Raw genomic sequence first — 21,732 nt, 5'->3', positions numbered from 1 at the left:
TCACTTTCCCTTTTCCAACACCAATTTCTGATCTTTTAAATGAGAAGTTGAGTTGGGCAAGCAAATGAATAAAATGGAAAGAATTAAACAAGTCCAAGTTCAAGTTCTAGTTGTGCCACAGACTCTGTGTGGGTGATTTATGGTGACTTACTTAACCTGTTTCCTCATCTGTCTTCTAAAATTCACACCCATAGTTCAAAAAAAGCAGATTGACTTCAACCTCATCATATTTCTCATCTTTTTTTTTAGCTTTAGAAATATCTTTTAATAATGTCTCTTGTGAAGAAAGTTTTTTTTTAAGGTATAAGTCTTATAAGTTCTGTTAAATGTAAGAAAAGTTGAATTCAACACTTCTAGAATAGGCATATTTATAGCATATTCTGTTTCTATAAAAGCATTTTTACTTAGCCCATCAATTTGGCCAGCCAGCTATACTTTAATTTGTCTGCTGTGTGGGAAGTTGTTAATGGCCATTGCCTACTTGTGGGATTTGGTTAACTTTCATCTTAGTACTAAGACAAGGTCCAGACCTTGGCTCTGAATTTCCCAGGGATAGGCAGCCCTGCTCTCACTGACCTTAATCTACATCACTGCAATGGATCCTGAATTCTCCACATTGTCCCATGTCTTCAGGCTGCCTTGCCTGCCCCAACCACCCCAGAGAGTAGGTAGGTTTCCTTCCCCTGAACTCCCACAAGCCCTTGTCCGGTCTCACACAGCACTGACCCCTATTCCCCACTTGGTTTCTGCCTCTGTCTTCCCTAGGAGCATGAATTGCTGATGCAGGCCTAGGGTGCCCTCTCTCTTCAATCCTAGCACTCAACACAGGATCCCACATGAGGACGTCTCAGTGAATATTTATTAAATGAATGAATAAATGGGGTTCTGTTCTGCCCATGCAGGCAATTGCCTCCCCCAAAGTAGTGAGTACCAGGCCTGCATCCCGCCCCCACATCCTCTGCAAGTTGGTGTAACTGCTGGTCATTCCTCAACACTGCCTTTGCCAGTTTGAATTCACTGCAACTCCCATTTTCTCCCTCCCTGCTTCCCAGGGTCTAGTGAACACCCTGTTTCTGAGCCTAGCATTTTATTTTTCTTTCCCTATTGTGGAATGTTACAACACTTGAACTTTAAATATAAAGGGGTTGATTTCTATGTTGAGTTTTTGTTTTTTCTGACTAAAGAGTTAAAAAAAAAAGATGTTATTTCCTTTAGAGCAATAGAGATAGTCTTACATTGATGCAAACATACAAACTACTCATCTAGAGTATATCCTGGTGGTTAAGGGCATGTGCTTTGTAGTCATGCAGACTGATTTAAAATCCTTGCTCGCTCTTACTCAGCTGTGTAACTTGGACAACTGAGGCTCCCTCTCTGAAGCTTTCTTTATCTTTAAAATGAGGACACTATCTAAAGTTCTGACTTAGGTGAAAATTAAAAGAGATAACGAATAATGAATGTAAAACATAGCACAATGCCTGCCTTTCTCATTAAATCTTGAGGATTGTTGGGTTTTAAGAGCAAGTCATAACACCTGCCAGTGACAGCAAGTCAACACCTGCCAGTACTTTATTTGTATTAGCTCTATTAGTTTTCATTGTTGCTAGATTGGTAGTACTACTAATCCCTTTGTGGGTGACAAAAGACATAAATTTTTTGTAGTACTTTAGGGGGTACGTGCCCCTGCAAAACAGAGTGTGCATTCCTAGTCCCTTCAGCTCTCTCACCAGGGGGTGAGATGGGCACTGACTCAATCTGGGGTGGGCCCTCCCCACAGTTCTATCTCCCACCCCTGTTCTTCCTTGCTCTCCCACAGTTCTATCTCCCACCCCTGCTCTTCCTTTCTCTTCCTTCTCTCTTCGAAGTCAGGCCACCTGACAGGAGAATCCCTTTCCCCCACCCTGCCCTAGAGCCTAGAGCCCTGGACCTCCACCAGGGAGCCTCAGGCCGCCTTCTAAGCCATTTGTCAGGCTGCCAGAGGGCTGGGCGGCCTGTCCGTTTTTCACACACAGATATCAGGGCAGCTGACAGAGCTGGGAAGACTCAACTGTGAGCAGAATCTCAATGAAGCCTCTAGCCTAACCTATAGTGGGTGTTTATGACCCGCAGGCCTGCTCTGGCAGTCAGGGAGGAGAGTAAATGATGCTGGCTCTGGAGCCCCCACCACCCCCTGTCCCTCGCCTATGGGCTGGTCTCTTGTCCTAGACCATGTTGAGGCTTGTGCTTAATGCCCACTGTTGTGTAGACTGCATGGGTGGGTGAGGAGGGGTCAGAGTGACTCTTGTTCACCTAGAAGCTAGTTTTCTGGAGCAGAAAATGGGTCCAGCATAGAGGAAGTGTGGGAAGAGGAAAGGTAGGCGAGTGAGGAAGAGAATTTCAAGAAATCTGTGAATCCACAGGGAAAATAAAAGTCAGAAGGAAATGAAGAAACCTTGGAAATAAAGCAAGTAACATTGACACTCTTAGGCTGCCTAACCTGACGCTTCACCACCTAAACATGCATAACGACAGCCACAGCTCAACACAGGAGGTCTGTGTTTTGAGGTGCGGGGGTAGAACAGCCTCTGACAAAAATTGCATAAACATTACCTTGTATCTTCAAAATTCATACAATTTAAACCTAAACATTTGACACAAACCTCATATAGATCGCAATCACCCATTTCTTCATGCTCACCTTCAGGGATCCACTTCCACCTGACTTCTCCAACCTCCCCCCTCCTCCCAGCACTGGGGTGAGTGCAGGTTGTGGCCGGAAACACCTTTTACCAATGGCCTCACTGTGTCCAGGTTGTCGGTGAACCCTCGTGTGCTAAGTGCTGACGCTGGGGATGCAGAGAAGCGCTACACCCAGCCTCCATGCTCAGGAGGCTCACAGTCCCCCGGGAGCCCAGCCCCAAGTCAAACTGGCTTCCACATGTAGGGCACTTACTCTACATTGGGCATTTTTACATTATCTCTAATCCCAGCAGGACTCTGGGGCAGATAGTATCAGGTCCACTGTAGAGGTGAGGGTGCATCTCTTGCAGGCGTCAAGCAGTTGACGCGAGGAATGCACAGGACCTAAATCCAGGTCATTTTATTTCAGTTTGTCTTCTTCCTATTCCGTTCACTTCTTAATAAAGAAGACGGTGAGGACAGAAAGTGAACCCAGTCTGGTCCAAAAAGATGTCCTTAGGGAGGCAATGCTAACACCAAGGCTCAAAGAATACGTAGCAGTGGTTCAGGCATCCACGGGCAGGGGAAAGAGTTTTAAGGTAAAGGGAAGATCATGTAATAAAAAAAAAGTGGAGTTGTGAAATTGGCATTACTTCCTGGAGACTTGAAGGAGGTCCTGTGACCAGGGTAAAGAATGCTGTAGAAATGTGATAGGATTGGGCCTCCCCGGTGGCGCAGCGGTTGAGCGCTGGGTTGCGATGTTGCCCGCAGCCTCTGCAGCGCCAGTTCAACCCCCGGCTGCTCCCCGGCCACCGGAGGAGGGCCCCACATGGCGCGCAGACCTCTCCTGCCGCCCGCTGCTCCCCTCTGCTCCCCTCTGCAGTGTACGTTGCTCATTCTGCCTGTTCTGCTCCCCGCTCTGGCTCTGGTGAATTCTCTCACCCTCCCGTGCTTCTGACTGTACCCAGTGCTTGTATAAATAAATAAATAAAAATAAATCTTAAAGAAAAAAAGAAAATGTGATAGGATATAAGGCCAGCAGAATGAGTGGGGTCATAAAAGCTTTTCATGAAAGCATCTTACCCTTAAGTCTTCAGGGAAGCACTAGAGGTTTATTAAGTAGAGGAGTGACATGGTCAGATTTGTGCTTAGGGAACATATCTCTAGCCGTGTGTCGTGGATAGAAGGTGAGATTGGAGGTTCATTCAGCATCTACCCATCCATCTCCATTTGTCTTTGTCATTTATCCATGATTTGTTCTCCCCTATCTTGTCTCTGCCAGTTTGCCTAGAACTGTCTAGTTATCAGTCTGCACCTCTATCTAACCTGCCTATTTATCTAGTCCCTCAACCTCCCTACATCACCCTAGACAAGTCACTGCACCATTCTCAACCAAGGATCCCTCATCAATAAAATGAGGATTATAATACCAGCCTCAAAAGGCTAGATGAGGGATTAAGTGTGACTTTTCATGTGAAATCTTTTTATATATTACAAAGTACCATACAAGTAGGAAGGATTATTGTCACCTCACTATCACCTTCTCACATGTTTTATTTTGATCCCCAGGCACATCCATTGAGTATCCAGTTTAGAATGGGCACTTTGCTATATGTGTGGAGAGAGGAGGGTTTAAAAGAGTCAGACAAAATGCCAGCCTTCTTGAGGCTCAGAATTTGGTAGAAGCTCAGAGTTTGCAAAATCTAGAATACAAGTTTCTGTTAGTTGTTTTTCACTTGTTCCCTATCTGTCTGGTTGCCTGATTGTCTATCTGTCCATCCAGCCGTACAACCTCCAAATATCCATTTCTCTTTCTGCCTCTGGCTGTGCTTCTGTCTGTATTCCCAGGCAGTCACTAACTCAGACACCCTCCCCGCCCCCATAAGCAATCCCCTTCCTTCTGCAGAACTACAGACCACCTTTCGCCATGCAATATTCAAGACACCAGGTTTAAAAAACAGAAACCTTGAAAAGACTACTGCTCTAAATGGTAGGGAATGTCCCTTCTTTCTTTGCAGTTTTCTGAGACTGGCCATCCCTTCCCATTCATATGCTTCCCAGGACTTTCTGCACAATTGACCTGGTGATGTGTATCTGGCACTGCCAACACCCATGTGCCAAGAAAGTCAGGTGGAAAGTCTAAGGGATTTGTTTTGTGGAAGTCCGCAGTCTCTTGGACTAATCCAGGATGGCGAGGGAGTCCCTGGGTGCTTCCAGCTACCTACATCTTCAACAACGACAGTAAAGAGTTAAGTCCTTCATCTCTGAAATTCCCTTTAAAAAGGAGTAGTGTATTCTGGAGTGCAAGTCCCATTCTGTTGCTTATGAGCTCTGTGACTACAGTCCAGTTACTCAGCCACTCTGAGCCTCCGTGTTAGAATAAGGTGAGGATACTACTTTGTGTGAGTATTGCTTTAAAGATTAGGTGTAATATACTGTCCAATGTGAATTATGTAGCACAGAGCCTGACTTTTTAATATGCTCAATGAATTGACTCAGAGTCTGGACTTAGATTTATTTTTCCCTAGTAAGGAAACATATTATCATTAACCTAAAAGCCCTGCTTACGTGGTTTGGACGTGCATGTATGTTGGTAGATGGGTTTGGGCAAGTGAAGTAGCACATGTACGATAAGTTGCACTGCACTCCAACTGCTGAGATGCTAGAAAGTTCCACCCCACAGAACTTGATGCTGCTGGGTGTGCTCTCCTGCACTGTCCATTAAAGGAACACCCAGCCACACTTGGCTGTGGAACTCCGACAACGTGGTCAGTGCGACCAACCAACTGAATTCTTTTAAGGCTAATCTTAATTAATGGAAATACTACTGAATTAGGCAGTGCAGCCTAGAATATATTCTTGTTTTTTAAAACACCTGAAATAATTACTATGCTATGAAAAGAAATTACTGGATGCTTACTGTGCTTCAGGCCCTTGGGCAGCCCCTGAGCTGACTGTGTCAGTCCTGTGAGGGGGATGGTCTTGTTGGCTCTTTCTGTTTGCTAGCAAGAGAACTAAGGCTCAAAGAAATAAAGTGACCCTTCAATGTCACACAGCCAGCTCAGGGGTTGAGCCTAGATCTACAATTCTTTGGAATTTGCCTGTTCCAGCCTACAGCAGTGTTTCCCATCTGCAAGTGTTAGTTGTGCTTCCTTGGGGGAGTGCTCAGGTTGTGCAACCACATTGAAACCCTATAAGACCTGGCTGATCGGGTCCCATTACCTCTCAAAAGGCCTGTCCTCTGATGCTCTGCCTCTCTCACTCTGCTCCAGGCACAGGGGCTTTCTCGCTTTTGGGGAGCGAGAAACAATACACACAGTTTAGTTTGTATAGATCGCATGCTGACACACAGAGCATGCTTGTGCCTCAGGGGCTCCATACTGGCGGGTTCTCCAGTCTGGTTCCAGGCTGTGTGTATAGTTTCCACTTGCTATAAACTGGTCACTCGGCTCCAGCATGGAGACCAGTTGGGTGGTGGTGGGGAAAGTAGTTGCTTTGAGTGAAACAGAATGCAGATGGGTGGCTGCTGCGACAGTCCAGGACCACAAGAGCCAACATCAAGAGCTTCCTTGCCCCGAGCTTCACAGACGGGTAAGTGTCAGAGCAGGATTGACCTTTAAATATCATCCAATGCAGGCCCTTATTTGAAGAATGATGAAAGGAGCACAGAGGTAAGAAGATGATTTTCCCAAGGTTGGCTGAGTTCCCATCTCCTGATATGATCTTTCACCTGCTATGATCTTTTCCCCGCATCACAAAACCATCATAAAAAATAGAGGTTTTACTATTACCAACCTTCTTAGCTCCCATCCCAATCTTGCTTTCATTTTTAGAGACAAACCCTGTTTTCTTAAAGGCCACAGAGTCACCTAAAAGGCAGGAATTCAGTTCTCCCTAAACAAATCAATTTTTGCAAAGAATGAATAAATCTTCCCCCAGAAGTCTGAACATGTTCTCCAGAGGATACAGAGATTCATACAAGATGTCTTGGAAAAAGATAGAAAATTTTGTTCTGTTTTTTAGAGATGAAGGGAAAAAAAAAAAACACAAAACCCCAAACATAACTTTTCTGATGCCTGATAATATTCTTCTCTCATCTCTCATTTCCCCACAACTATTTTGTCTTAAGGCTCTGGGAGCCTGTGGGAAGCTGCTGTGCGATTTTTATCTCTATGATTAAAGTGTTACACTTTATTGAGTTCTTTACATCAGCAGCAAAATCTGCAATGCAGGATTTTACATAACACCTCATTTTCTCCTCGCACCATTACGATTATTAACCTGGTGGCAATAAACAGGAAATACAGCTTTGCTTATGATGTACTCCTTATTTTTGTTCCAATAGCAAGCTAGAAAAAAGGGGAAAGAACCAGAATAGGGGAGAACTTTTTGCCATATATCCCGTTGATATCTACCCTTCTCTCTGTTCCATAACAACATCTCTCATAGAAGGTCAAGGATAGAGATCATCTCTAGGGATGTTTTCTTCTCCATCATTAACTCATCCATCCATTCATTCAGCAAGGATTTCCTCAGTGCCTACTATGTGTCAGGCATTGGGCTAGGTGTTGGAGATATAAAGATTTCAGTTATTGACCAGTGCTGGGTCCAGTGGGGGACATAGACCCATAAAGCATGCATCATGAAACAGAGAGATGAGTATAATAAAAAAGGAGAACTGGGGGACAATATAACTGAAATATAAGTGAAAGAGGGCATACTCAGCTATATCCAGAGAGGTGAAGGAAGGCTTTACAGAGGAAGAGATGCTTGTATGGGGCCTTGGAGGATGGCTAGGTAGAGCAAGGCATTCTTGGTTGAGGGTACAGAGCAAACAAAGCCTTGGAAGGCACAGAATGGTCTGAAAACTGCCGACTTGTCATGGTGAAAGCAATATCTATCTATTAGCAGACAGCAGAAAATGAGGTTGGAGATGGAGGCAGTCACTGAGGACCTAGATATTCTTACATGGGAAATATTTTCGATGTCTGATGTTGGTCTACCCACTGGAATTCCCCCAAGACCAGGCCAAAAAAAAAGGATTGAGGCAAATGATGTAGCAGGAAGAACTTGCACAGTAGACAGAAGATCTAACTTTTATCCTTGGCTCTGTCACTTCCTAGCTATGTAATCTTGAACAGCATAGCCATCTAGATAGCAGGTGTGATGTGAATGAGATAATGGTAATGAACAAGTTGTGCAGGTCATTGATAGTATTTCATGTGTCAAAGGAAAGAGTTGGGGGACAAAACTCTGGGCAATCCAAAGAGGTGGAGAAGCCACAAACTCATTCTATGTGATTGTGATAAAGGTTTTCATGTAGATATGGATAAAGGAATCTGCACTGTTTGGGAATTGCTTCAAGCCAAGAGATAAAACCTGGTTTGTCCCCCTCCCTTCTTGTCTGGCCCATGTTCTGCTCTGACAACAGCCTCTCACTCCTTGCTGCTTTCTGACTGAGTGCAGAGTCCACAACAATCAAAGTCTTGTCTTCAGAGGTCATGAAAAGCCAGTAGCAAAGTAATAGCTTGAGAAAACCCCTGCCTCTGTCCCATTTACAAGTGCTTGATTATGCATATTTAGGTGTTTGATTTAAAAATATAAATTGTTCTGATTCTATAGCCTATCAAAAAACATGCAACACTTATGCTTAACTATGTTCTATTTTTATAGGGAACACATAATTACATAGGGAACATGTTTCTTTCACTCAAATAACCATGCTTAGGAATAATCAACTTGTTAGGGATCAAAATGTTATAAACTAATAACATAGAACTTTTGATAAGATCTTACTCTAACTTGGGACACGTACCAAGGATACAAATATCCTACTCAAACTTATGAGAGGATGACAGAGCTAACCTTAGTGAATGGGCCTGCCAGCCTCCCAGCCCCTCAAGCCAGAAACCTGGGAATCAGAAAAAATTTAGGTCTCAGATCCAGGACTGCCTGTCTGACTTTATAACATACTGGTACCCTTTTGCTCATCTTCCTGGCCCTGCTTTCATTGGGAACTTGATCATTTTTCAGGTAGTTCTTACTTGGACTGTAACAAAAACAACTTGACTATTCTATATACCTTTTAGTCTTAGAGTCTTCAATTCTTGCTCATCACAGCCTCCACAACAATAGTTGCAAAATTCAATCTCAATCCTGTTATATTTCCATAAAATACCTGCTGGTTCCTTTAATGGGCTAGGTGGCTTTTGGTTTGGGTATTTTTGCTCACACAACTCCCTCTGCCTACAATGTCTTTCTCTCCACTGGGGGCTCCCTTCCTGTCACCCACTTGGTGGACACCTCATCTTTCAACACCTTACTCTACAATCACCTCTTCCAGCAGGTCTTTTCTGGCCACCCAATGAACTGATGTTTCCTTCAGCCGTCCCTTCAACAATCTTCACATAGATCTCCCAGAACACCTAAACTGCATATGTACTCTTAGTTGAAAAAAGAGAGAGTAGGCCTGGGAACAGCAGAGCAAAGGAGAGGAGTGAGGAGAGTAGACATTAAGGACAAGATGAGACTGGGGGAGGGAGAAGGGAAAGAAAGACTAATGAAGCAGGTAGCAGATCCCCTGCCTGCACTGTTCTCCACCCCCCCTCTCCTCTGGCTGCCTACACTGAATAAAGCAGATAGGAACTATCTTATTTTCCTCCAAGATAAAATACATAATTTCAGCATGAATGTTGGCACCTCTGAACACTTCTTTGAAAAGCAGTGATATCTGCTCTGCCAAATGGGAAAACTGCATTAGGATGGGGGAATGGCTGAATTGCTGTCTTGCAGTGGTCTCTGCCCATGGGGTCATGCTAAGATAAAGGACCATGTGCTCAGGCCTCACAGGGTATCAGGAGAGAAAGACTGCATAACGTATCCTCAGAGGCCGGAGGAAGACAACAATAAATAAATGAATAAAATAGTATGAAGCAGGATGATGCAATGATTAAAAGATATAAGACCTTCAGCCTATATTGGCCACTGAGAAGTCATCAAATCTAAGGAAATTGAAGAGAGACGGGGCCTTCTCCAGGGTCACAGAGCAGGTTAGTAGGAGAGCCAAGAGGAGTTTCTGAAAGAAAGGAACGTTTGCTGAAGCCCAACCACACCCCCAGCTCTGTGGTTAGACTGCATCCATTATTCTCTGGGTAAGCTAACAACCTCCTACAGGAGATGTCTCCAAACATTCAGGCCATACACATTTATTGAGTTCCTAATATGTTCCTGGGGGTGCCCTAGTTTCATCAGCCTTTGATTTATAATGAAACGACATTAAGTTTTAATTATGGAATTAAAATGTCCCTTGGCTCTCACAGGCCTAAATATTATATCTCAGCCCTCTTCTTAGTTTGACTTATCTTCCTACTCAGACCTGGCTTCCGATGGGGAGATCTGGTTTTTCCACTTGTATCAATGGCTACTCTTGATGCAGGAATGGGCCCCTGGGGAAATCCCCAAAGGTGAGGATCAAGCAGAGGCTGTAAAGGGGGTGTGATAGAAGTTAAAAATCCAGTTCTGACCCTAACCAGCCATGACATCTTGACAAGCCAGTGTCTGACCTTCTTCTGAGAACCTAAAGACATGATCCAATTTACTTCAGTAGATTGTTGAGAGAATCAAAAGAGCTAATTGGTGTGAGAACAGCTCATAAACTCTACAAATGTGCAAGTTGATGGTCATTGTCAAAAATGTCCTAGGGAACAAAGAACAGATTTCTATTTATGTAAGTTGGGCACCCAAATTCCTCTCAACACTATGCCCTATGCCTCTCTTTAAATTTTTCATTGCACGTGCAAGTACTTGAAAATGTCAATCTACCCTGCAAAGTTTTAGCTCCAGGATGTTCTTATCCCTCGTGCCAAGGGATACCTGCCCCTAGTATCGCTGTATGATTAGAAAGTAGGTGTTATATTATCATTACTATTTTCCTTCCATATCCCCTCTGGATGGAATCTAAGCCCCGAGACTCCCATCACAACACTCCTTATTGTGCCTTCCCCTGAGTTCAGGATACCTAGTTCATTTATTCATTTATATATTTAGTCTCCCAGAAAATGCCTCTACGTGCTTACTCTGTGCTGAGCCCCTACTGATATACCCTGGGGATGCAGAGGTAAGTCAGGCATGTTCTGGCCCTTACAGGGTTCACACACCACTTCCTCCTTCATAAAACCTTTTTTATTTTACTCTTGGTTTTCATGAAATCTCACTGTCCTTCTTTCCTCCTGATTTTCTGGCCACTTGTCAGTGTTCTTTACTTCTTCCTATACCTAAACTCTCAAGTTTAAAGAGCTCCATGTTTACTCTTGAGACCTCTTCTTGCTCTACACACTCCAAGATGTTTTAAACAACACCTCCATGCCAAGGATGCCTACCTTTATATCTCCAGTCCAGTCCTCTCCTAGGGTCCCATTTGCACACATTGAACCACCTGCCTGACACTTCAGTCTGATATTAAGTGATTATCTCATACTGCAGAGATCCATTTCAGATCCCTCAATTTCCTCACCACCACACCACTGTCTACTCCATTGCTCAAGAAACAAACCCTTGGTCCATCTTTGCTTCTCCCTCCAAAGAATCCATGTGCAGGTCCCATAGAGGTGTGGCCAAAATATTTATTGAATATATCCTTCTCTTTTCATCTCTCCATTCTCTACTGTCATTCAAACTACTCTGAGCTCTTGTGGAAACCATTGGTCTGTTCGCTCTCATGTCCCACTAAAATCCACAATCTATACAATAAACGAGGTATCCCTTTGACAGTTCTCTGCTCTTAAATAAACTCTCCACAGTGCATGGGATATAATCAGAATCTGCCTTAGTCCACAAGGTCTAGCGTGCACTGCTCAGGCACATATCCAGGGTCTGTCTCCATCCAGTTACTGACTTTCCTTCTGCTCTTTGCTTCAGGGCCTCTATTTGCTCAGAATTCTCTTGCCAGCTTCTTTGAATGACTTGTTATTACCATCCTGTAAGATGCAGCTCAAATGACAGAAGCCTTTTCTGATCACACTATTCAAGTAGATCTGCCCCTACCCACTCAGTTATTCACTGTCCCAAGGTATGCTCACCTTTGTGCATTCCTAGAGGGCATTACAATCTGTGATCACCTTGCTTAGTTGTTCAGGTTCTGTCATCCCTACCTGGGTGTCAGCTCCTCAAAGGCAGGAGCCTCATCTGTCTTGTTCACCAGTAGGCCCTAGGCCCTGGCATATAATAGGTTCACAGGGCCTATTTGTCAAATGAATGGATGGGCAAATGAATGAATAAACTGCATGATAAGTGCTTTAACAGAAGCATATTTTAAAAATCTGTGGGAGTCCAGAGAAGAGAGCTGCTATCTCTGCAAAAATCAAGGAAGGCTTTTTAGACAAGGAGCCATAGGAATTAGGTTATGAAACATGAGCAAGATATTAGCAGAAAGGGGAGAGATGGGAAGGAGTGGGTGTTCCCACCTGCAGAAAGAGCAACCACAGAAACTCAGAGTAGGACAACGTGTGTGTGCCTGGAAGGTGTAAGTCTGTGAGGCTGGGGTGTGAGCTCAGAGGCAACAGAAGCCCAGCCCCTTGTTTCCCAGGGCTAACTGCCTTGTTTCTTATGTGGTTCCTCTTTTTGTCCTACTGGTTCTTCACATTCATTGTGGCAGGAATGTCTATCCAGCTACATTCAGGGTGTACCTGAGGAAGGAGCCTTACCTCCCCTTTCAGAGATCTAGACTTTACATGGTAATGTTTGTTTGATCTGCTTAGTTGTTTTTTTTTTAAAAAGATTCCTCGATGTTTCTAAAAATTGTCCTTCCTTACCAGTACATGCCCTGATTTCCATTATATGGAACTTTAACTTTAAAAAAAAGAGAGCTATTTTAGTTGATAATAAATGAAGGGATTAGGGGCTTTTTTTGCCTGATGCTATAGGGAAACAGCTTTTAAGGGCAAATTTCATCAGGGGAATTGTCTGAAATTTTTCTGTGGTTCCTTGCCCCTCCCAGGGGTGTCAGGAGAGACTAAGCCAGGTAGGATGTATCAGGGTCCAGATTCCACAGTCTCCCAGGCCAGAGATGAAGGAACCTGCATGGCACTTCCTGATGGTGGTCAGAGTGGTTGCCTTGAGCTCCTGCGAAGGCAATAGGATGCAGGGGAGAGGCTTGTAGCCAAGCAGGGCCTGGGCTTCAGTCCCCGCTCTGCCACTCCCTGCTACATTACTCTAGGGAAGTTACTTAAGCTCTCTGAGCTCCAGGCCTTCCTCTATAAGAAGGGACTCCCAGATCTCAACTTGCCATGATCCCTGCCTAAGCTTCAGTTTCTTTCTCATCTCCAAACCTGAGATAAACCCCTCTGCCTTTCCTGGATTGCATTTCCCTTGCTTCTTTGGCCTGAAAACATTATAAACCCTGAAGTGCTGCCCAAATGTGAAAGATTCAGCACCAAGAGCAGGTTTTGGCCTGTGCCAAGTGAGGTAAAGCCGGGAAGCAGCTCAGAATGTAGAGGGAAAAAAAACCCATTTCCTCCCTGGTGTCTAGGAGGAAGCGAACTCCACACTAAATTATGTTGCAAATATGCCCCATGGTAGTTTTAATTTTATTGGCACTGATTTTAATTTACTCTTTAGGCTCCTGATTGCAGGATGAGCTGTTGGCTGCTGGCAAGGGGACAGCCCTTCATCACTCAATTTTAATTAAGGTTTTTAAGTTTGGAAGGAAAGAACAGAGATGCTTTACCTCCTTCTATTTTCAATCCCAAATTGTAATTAAGGGCCCCACATTAGCAACACACCTCTGGCTCCAACATGGCCACAGAAAAGTACTTCATTTGACTGCTGGAAAAAACTCAAGATACTTCTGTTTGTTCATTTAATTTAGTCATCTTTCCATTGATTGATGTTCTATCTATTCTTTCACCAAGCCTTTAACAATAACCTACTGTATACCAGCACTTGTTTTGGTCTTGTAGGTTAAAACCAAAACTGCAAGAACAGTGTATGTGTGGTCCCTGTCTTCAAAGAGCTTACATTCTAACGGGAGATGGAAATAAACACAGAATCACTATGCCATGTGCTAAGTGCCTCAGGAGAAATGTAGCCTGAGTTATGAGAGTGCAAAGGAGACTGTTGCTTCAGTCCAAGGGATAAATAAGGCTTTCTGAATTGAGATTGAACAGTGGTCCATTGAATAGTCAGTTGACTAGTGCTAGTTGCTGTAACAAACAATCCCCAAATCTCAGTGACTTAGTGCAATAAAGGTTAAGTAAATGTCATGGGACTTGCCTGCCCATTTTTCTCCCACTGATAATCCAGGAACATAGGATCTTCCTTCTTCCAGTACCTTTGCTTTTATATGTAGCTTCCATGCACAGAGCAAGAGAGAATGTGACTGCTGGTGTGTGAGTTTTATGTTCAAGCCTGAAAGTGGCAGTTGTCACCACTCTCACCATCCAATAAAGTGGCAAAGGGGACTGGGAAATGTCTTCTGTGTTCCTGGAAAAGAAAATGGGTTTGGTAGGCTCTTATTCAATTTCTCTTAAAATTTAAATTTCAATCTGACTTAGCCAGATAAAAAGAAAATATATTCCAGACAGAAGAAATATTTGTTATAAGTATAGAGAATAGTCACAATCCAAATGGTTTGAAGAACTCCAGGTAGCTCCTGTGCCTGAAGTGTAAAATATGAGACCAGAAGTGGCAAGAGATGAAACTAGACAGGGGCAGGGGCGCAGTCATGCAGGGTCCCTTTTAAAATAAATTAAGTGGCTTGGACTTTATCCTGTGAGCAATAGGGAACTGCAAGAACAGTTTTAATTAGGGAAGTGACATGAGTTGTTTGCATTTTAAAATATTATTCTGAAGAAGCAAGGACACCAGGTAAGCAGCTATTATAGTAGAACAAGTAAAAGGTAGTGGCACTTGGATCAGATGTGGTACATGTCCTCCAGGAACTTATAGACAGACATTTCTATATCAGCTGGATTAGGTAAATGGTAACAACTACTGATATCAAAGCCCAAGCAAGTAATTATTTGGAGAAAAATGAGGGATTTATTTTAACTGAAGATGAGAAGAAATCATGAAAAGTTTAAGAAAGCCAAAATCCTCTACCACACCCAATGATCATTTTTTAAAGACGCAGAAACTGTGGCACACTGAAATGTTGCTACTTGTCCATGGTCACAGGTTATTTTAAAATTTAAAGTACAGGTAGAAACCCTGCTTCTACTTTTAGTGCTCCATTCTACTGGACCAATGCTGATTCATAAAGTTATGTAGGCACAAAGCACAGTGAAGATATTGTTGGAATTGGTATTTGCGGTCTTTAGCATTTCCAGTAAAGTGCTGAATATGTGTGATGAAGGATGAAAAGTCTTAAGACCTCAAACTCAGCCCCAAAACATGTAAACTTCTGAGAACTTTTTTTCTTTAAAAGATTTATTTTTTTTAATTTATACATACAAGAGCTGGGGTGTAAGCCAGAGGTGCAGGGGAGTGAAAGGATTCACCAGAGACAGAATGGGGAGCAGAACAGGAAGATTTACTGAAATACACTGCTGAGGGGAGCAGTGTGAGAGACATGAGAGGTCTATTGTGCCATCTGGGTTAGCTCCCTGGCTGGGGATTGAACTTGTGCTGCAATGGCTGCCAATAGCTTCATTGTGCTGAAACTTAACCCCTTGTGCCACCAGGGAGATCCCTGTGAGAACTTTTTTGTGCTCTAAATCCAGTCCTTAGAATCTCTGAATGGGAAGTAACCTTAGAGAGTAGCTAATCCTTTATCTTTGCTTTGGAGGTCTAGTCAATACAATTGCACGTTAGCTTTAGTGATAGTTTTGTGGATTTGACTCCAAATGTAAGATATACAAAAGCAAAAATGAATAAACAAAAACAAACCCTTAGGCCATAAGAACAAAATAGTGATCACCAGAAAGAAAGGGAAGTGGCTAGATACATTGAGTTAGAGGGGTCAATTTTATGATGAAGGATGGTAACTAAACTTTTGGTGGCAAACATGTCATATATATATATATACACACACATATGTGTGTGTGTGTATATGCATCAATTTAAAATGCAGTATACCTGAAACCTACATAATGTTATGAACCACTATGACTTCAATAGAAAATTAAAGAAACAAAACTACAGCAAAGACAATGACAAACTGAGACATAAAGTTTTTATGCTACACATAAAGGCTAAAGTCTCTAATATAGTTTCTGTAAGTCAAAAATTAAAAAAGTTCAACAACCCAATTTTTAAAATGGGCAAGGGAAATGAACAGATGATTCATAGAAAAGAAAATGCAAATAGTTCTTAAACATATGAAAAGATGCTTAACCATATAATAAAAGATAATTATACTAAGAAATTCAGATTAAAACTAATCTTAGATATCATTTTTCACCCATCAAATTGGCAAATATCAAAAAGTTTGATTCCACCCACGTTGTCAAGGCAACCAAGAAAGAGAAGCTTTACAACATTGCCAGGAGTGTAAATTGGTCCTTCTAAGGAGGTCAATCTGTCAATATTGATCAGAATTGCAAATCACAGAGGACACAGAAATTCTACTTCTAAGAATTTTCCTACTTATAATTGTATATGTGTGAAATGGTGTATGTAGAGAGTCAATCACTAATACATTGAATGTACCAGGAAAAGATTGGAAATGGCTTAAATGTCCTCAATAGGCAACTAGGTTAAATAGTTTCTATGTGGTAAGTCTCTGTGTACTGACAAATAGTTACCTCCAAGATATGTTAAAAAAAAAAAACAAACAGATCTGAATAGCATGTTTTGCATGCTACCATTTGTGTGTAATGTGGGGGAAGGGGAAGTAATGTTTGTTAGTTTGAGCATAAACTATCTCTGGAAGGAGACATGAGACCCCAATGCTATTTGTTGCTTTTGGTGAGTGAAACTGGGTGGCAGGAGGGATGTTTGGAAGGGAGGAAAAGAGAGTTCACTAAATTCTTTCATATCTTTGTGACTTGAACCATGTAAACCAATCAATATAATCCACCTGCTGGTTATTTCAAGCAAAAGCACATCAGATGCCAGGTGTCAGAAGGGGACAGTGCGCGTCACTCCAGAATGGTAAACAGAAGAGCAGCTTCTAATTCTTATCCCCTCACTAACCAGCTGACCGGCCTTAGTAGGCAACAGTCCCAACTCAGGGCTGGTCTGGGACTGGTTAAAAAAGCTTGTTTCTTTTGGGGGATTGCAATTGTAAGGGGAATATAAAAATAAAATTAATTAATTAAAAAAAAAAAAAAAGCTTGTTTCTGAGGCCCTCTCTAGCGCCAACAGCCAGAAATATAAATTGTAGTTGTTTTTTTTTTTTAATTTTATTTTTATATTCTCCATACAATTACAACCCCCTTATTTTGACCCCAAGCCCTCCTTTCCCCACCCCCCCATCCCCCATAGAGTGTCTCCGGTTCATAGTTGTTTGTTATAAATTGTAGTTTTTCCTTACACATTTCTCGAGTCATCTCTTTACCTCCTCCTTTCCTCTGCAGCTCATCAAAAGCTCAGAGGAAAAGACAGACAATTGAAGAAAATAAAATTGCAAAGATGACTTTTATAGGGCTCCTGTTGAATCATTGTGTATTCCACCTCCAAAGCTGAAAATGATGAGTTTAATATCACACAGCGCAGTGCATCTTGTATCTCTCAAAAGACAGCTTATGCTACCCAGAGAGCTGGGAGCTCGGCAAGGCATAATTTTTCACTCCAACTCTGAGGCAAATGAAATGACAGTCATCAGGCCCACATTCCAGAAGCAACATGGTTTTCATTTGGTTTTAACTTCGTTTGAAAGTGTCCCAAGAAGGGAGAAGACTTCAAAACATGGACTTATCTTCTTTCTCAGGACTGAACCAGAGGACAGGAAGGTGGCCAGGTTTGGCCTTAACTGTTTCTGGTGTTGGCCATTGATGACCATAAGTTAACTGGGCCAGGGCCAGGAAGCCTGTTCTAGTCTCCATTATGGCATGAGTTTGGGAAAGTCTCTTCCCCATCTGGGGCCTGAAAGGATAAACAAATATGAAAGGGATCAAATTTTAAGTACATTGAAGATCTTGGGACCTAGAAGTTCCCCAGTTTCTACTGGTCCGTTATGGTGTTTGGAGTGATCTCTCTGGGCTTACGTGTGCATTCTGCATACAGCTACTGAACATTATTCTCAGACAGGCTCAGAGGACTTTTCTGATAATTCTCCTACCTTCATGGGCTCACAGGGAAGGCTAATAAATAATACCAAGCAAGGAAGTGTCTTAAGCCTGTGTAGGCAGAGAGTAGAGAAAGACTAGTCACTATTATTCTTACAGATTACAAGTTTGTTTTTTCCCCCCCATGTACTACTTATATAATACTACTGGGGAGTAGCTGTGACATCGTGAAATTAAGTTAAATAAAAGGATTAACTAAGATCTCATATGTAACACTCCCTGACCTGGCATGCATTAAACATGCAGTAAGTGATAGCAATTCGGATCGCTGTGTTTGATATCTACTGGAACTCGCTGAGGCTGGACTAAAAATATCCCATTTTTAAATAAGAAAGCTGAGGCTCAAAGAGGGACCATGATTCACCCCAGAGCCTCCTAAGCTAGAAATAACCCAGTCAGAACAAAATCATAAGCAGGTCCGGTGCAAATATAATCATGTTAGGTGGAAGGTATTTCTCATTAATCAGAGAAACAAATTCTGCTAATGCCTCTAGTCATTGTTCACATAAACTGCCTGGGTAAGGCCCATCACAACTTAACCCAACAAAAACCTCACTTCTTCGGAAGGCCTCTGGAGAGGGATGCTAATGATAGAAACCTCAGACCTTGAGATGGTTAAAAAAGTGAGGAAAAATTGGTCTTTGCTGGCTTCACTTACAAATGCTGCTAAATCTGCTGACACCTTGGGCTGGCTTGAAAGGAAACATGTGTGCACATGTGTGCACTTGCACATGCACGTTTAGTGTCTGGTCCCTTTAAGGCAAGTCCTGTGGCCCAGACTTATCATTTGTTTTCCTTTCTCTCAACAGAAAACAAGCCTGGAGTTTTATATTGACATCCACGCCCACTCCACCATGATGAATGGCTTCATGTACGGCAACATCTTTGAGGATGAGGAACGGTTCCAGCGGCAGGCTGTGTTCCCCAAGCTCCTCTGCCAGAATGCTGAGGACTTCTCCTATGTAAGACAGAAATCCTGCCCTGCCGGCCCCAGCCCACTCCCCGCCTGCCATGCTCCCCCCACTGCCTCTCTCTCTTTCTCCTCACTCAGTTCAGTTGAGCTGAACATTTACAGGCAACCTACCTGTGCTAGGTTTTTGTGGGTGATAAAGACAGAGAAAAACGAGCTGTGCCCAGGCCCTCAATAGCTCAGCAGAGTCGAGGAGAGACACTCGTTGAAAAGGTAGCCTTGGTCTGTCTGACGAGTTGGCATTTGTTCAGTTGATCGGACTCCAGCATGAAGAGAAGCGATCCATGGCCTGTGTCTCATGAGCCAGCCCCCACCCCAGGGTCTGCTCGCAACCCCCCTCATTGCCTGTAGGGGAGCCTTGCCTCTCCTAGCTGCCAAACGGGGTCATGCACCCACCATTCTCTTCCTGCATGACCCCTTCTGGGCCTCAATTTCTTTGTCAGTAATTGGTGGGTGATAATTTTCTGCCCTGCCTGCATCACAGCTTCCTGGGAGGACAAATGCAGTAATAGAGAGGAAAGTATTTTGCAGGCAGTAAAGACCTCAGCAGACTCAAGAGACTGTTGTTACTCCCCACCTCACACGCACGAAAGGAGGACTGGAGAGGCTGTAGACTGGCAGAATAATTTGCTGCAAAAAAGCAATATTGGAAAAGGGCAGAGAGAGAAGATACGGAGGGGAATCAGCATGGGGGGGACATGGGAGAGAGATTTTGTACATTTTCCTTTGTTTTGATACTAAATCTCTGAGGCCTGTTATTTTCATGCGCCCAGAGGGGGAGAGGCCCACAAAGGTCATAGCAATTTTTGAAGTTGATGAGCTGAAAACTTGCCTGCCCATTGCTTCAGGCCTGGGTATTAGTGGAGATGATGAATTTCTCCATAAGGTAAGATGCACTTTGAATCCCAGAATCCTTGAATGCCAGACCAGGAAAGGAACTGGGAGGTTATTTAGCTCAGTCCCCTCTTTACATCCAAAAGATGCCTACAGTCCAGAAATTGAGTTTCTAGAGCAAGGTCACCCAATATTTTTGTGGTAGAGAAGCAGGTGGCTTCCCATTTGCAATTCTGAGGTGAAAACAGCCATGCTAGTGTCTGGAGGAATTTCTGTGGGAAGGCATGGCCTTGTCTTTTTGCAATCACTCTGATTTCAGAACAGACTGTGGCCTCCTGCATCTGGGTTCCCTGGAAGATTAGGTCACAGGACTCAGAGACCCTCACAGAGAGAGGTTTCCAGAACTTACAAATGGAGCACAGTCTGGATCATTATTTGTGAGCTTCCCTGGTGACATTCCTGCATGGTAGCCTCCTGAAGAGTTCAGGGTCAAGGTCATCTGTCCACATCCAGTGTCTGTCTCCTCTCTTATTCTCATCCTCAGTCACCGACTCTAATATGAGAGTGGACATCAGTGGTCCTTACACATCTGACCTTCTATGAGTGTCTGATCCTGTTCCTTGCCTCTAAATGTACACCCCCATTTCTCTGTTTCTGCTAATGCCTGTCTTGTTTTGCTGTTTTCCTTCTCCTTCTTCCTCTCATTTTTCTTTTCTTGTGTCCTACTGAATAAGACATACATTATTTTATTAAAACCACAGTCTCTCGTTTATAGTTGCTTGTTGGTTTTGATTTTTACTTTATTATAATTAGTCTTTTTCCTGGTACCTTATTTAGGTTTTCTGAATTCCTGCTATGAGTGAGACCATCTGGTATTTTTCTTTTTCTTCTGGCTTATTTCACTGAGCATGATCCCTTCCAGCGCCATCCATGTTGCTGAAAATTGCATGTGTTTATCTTTTTTGAATGCTGAGTAGTATTCCATGGTGTATATGTACCACATCTTCTTGATCCAGTCATCTATTTTTGGGCATTTGTGTTGTTTCTGTAGCTTAGCTATTGTAAACAGTGCTGCTATAAACATAGGGGTGCAGGTGCCCTTTTGAATTAATGTTTCTGTGTTCTTTGGGTCTCACTCATAGCAGGAATTTAGAAAACCTAAATAAGGGACCAGGAGAATGACTAATTATAATAAAATAACAATCAAAATCAACAGGCAGCTATAAACCAGACACACTGTGGGAGGGGGTGGGAGTAGGATCAAAACAAGCGGGGTGGGAATTATATGGGGACTATAACCAAGATGAAAATGCATGCATTGTGCAAAAGTGAAAAATGATATAAAAATATATAAAATTAAAAATAGATTATAACAAAAAAAATAAATAAATAAGTTGTAAATTAAAAAAACCCACAATCTCACCATTTGCTGAGGTTTCCATGGGTGAGGAATAGACGCCCGTCTAGCTCACATCACCGGGAAAGAGATAGGTGCTTTTTGCCTGCACTTGACAGATGAGAACACTGAGTCTATGACAAACAAAGAGAGTTTCTGACATCACCCACATTTTGGCACAGAGGACTGGAGGTGTTGACTTCTTTGCTCACCATTCCCTCTCTCTCCACCACAGTGGGTGTGGCCAGCACCCTAGTGAAGAAGCTCTCTGCTCTCTCTGGATGTTGGGCATGAGTTCAATTGTCCCTCATGGAGGGGAGCATGGTGAAAGAGTAAGGTGGTGGCATCTGGAATCACTCAGCCCTTAGTTCAAGCATGTGCTGTAGCACTCACTGGATCCATTTCTCTAGGCACCTCAACTTTCTCACCTTTGGGAGGCAAAGATCATGCCACCTCCATCGGGGGTTGTTTTGAAGTTTAAATGAGATGGTGCATGGGAAGCAATATTATCAGACTGAAATCCATGCCCAGATTTTCATTCTCCAACTATTCTTCCTCCTCTACTTCCTCCTCATCATCTCATACCATTTGTTCCTTGTTCTCTGTCTACTTGTCTTTGCTCCATTGGTCTCCGTTCAAATTTCCACAAA

At 43.0% G+C, this 21,732-nt stretch overlaps 1 protein-coding gene across 5 annotated transcripts in view; it reads left to right on the top strand.

The window, feature by feature from the left end:
* LOC119235247 (AGBL carboxypeptidase 4) overlaps positions 1 to 21,732 on the top strand; it is a 940,458-nt gene that overhangs the window by 852,304 nt on the left and 66,422 nt on the right. For all 5 annotated transcript variants that reach the window (XM_054691775.1, XM_054691777.1, XM_054691776.1 and 2 more), the window contains exon 10: positions 18,692 to 18,844. In XM_054691775.1, the coding sequence (XP_054547750.1) occupies positions 18,692 to 18,844 (153 nt within the window). The remainder of the gene's footprint in view (positions 1 to 18,691; positions 18,845 to 21,732) is intronic.

The sequence above is a fragment of the Talpa occidentalis genome, unplaced genomic scaffold (assembly GCF_014898055.3).
Source record: "Talpa occidentalis isolate TD23 unplaced genomic scaffold, MPIMG_talOcc4v2.1 talOcc4.9, whole genome shotgun sequence".
NCBI lineage: Eukaryota > Metazoa > Chordata > Mammalia > Eulipotyphla > Talpidae > Talpa > Talpa occidentalis.
This window is presented reverse-complemented; position numbering and strand designations above follow the sequence as displayed.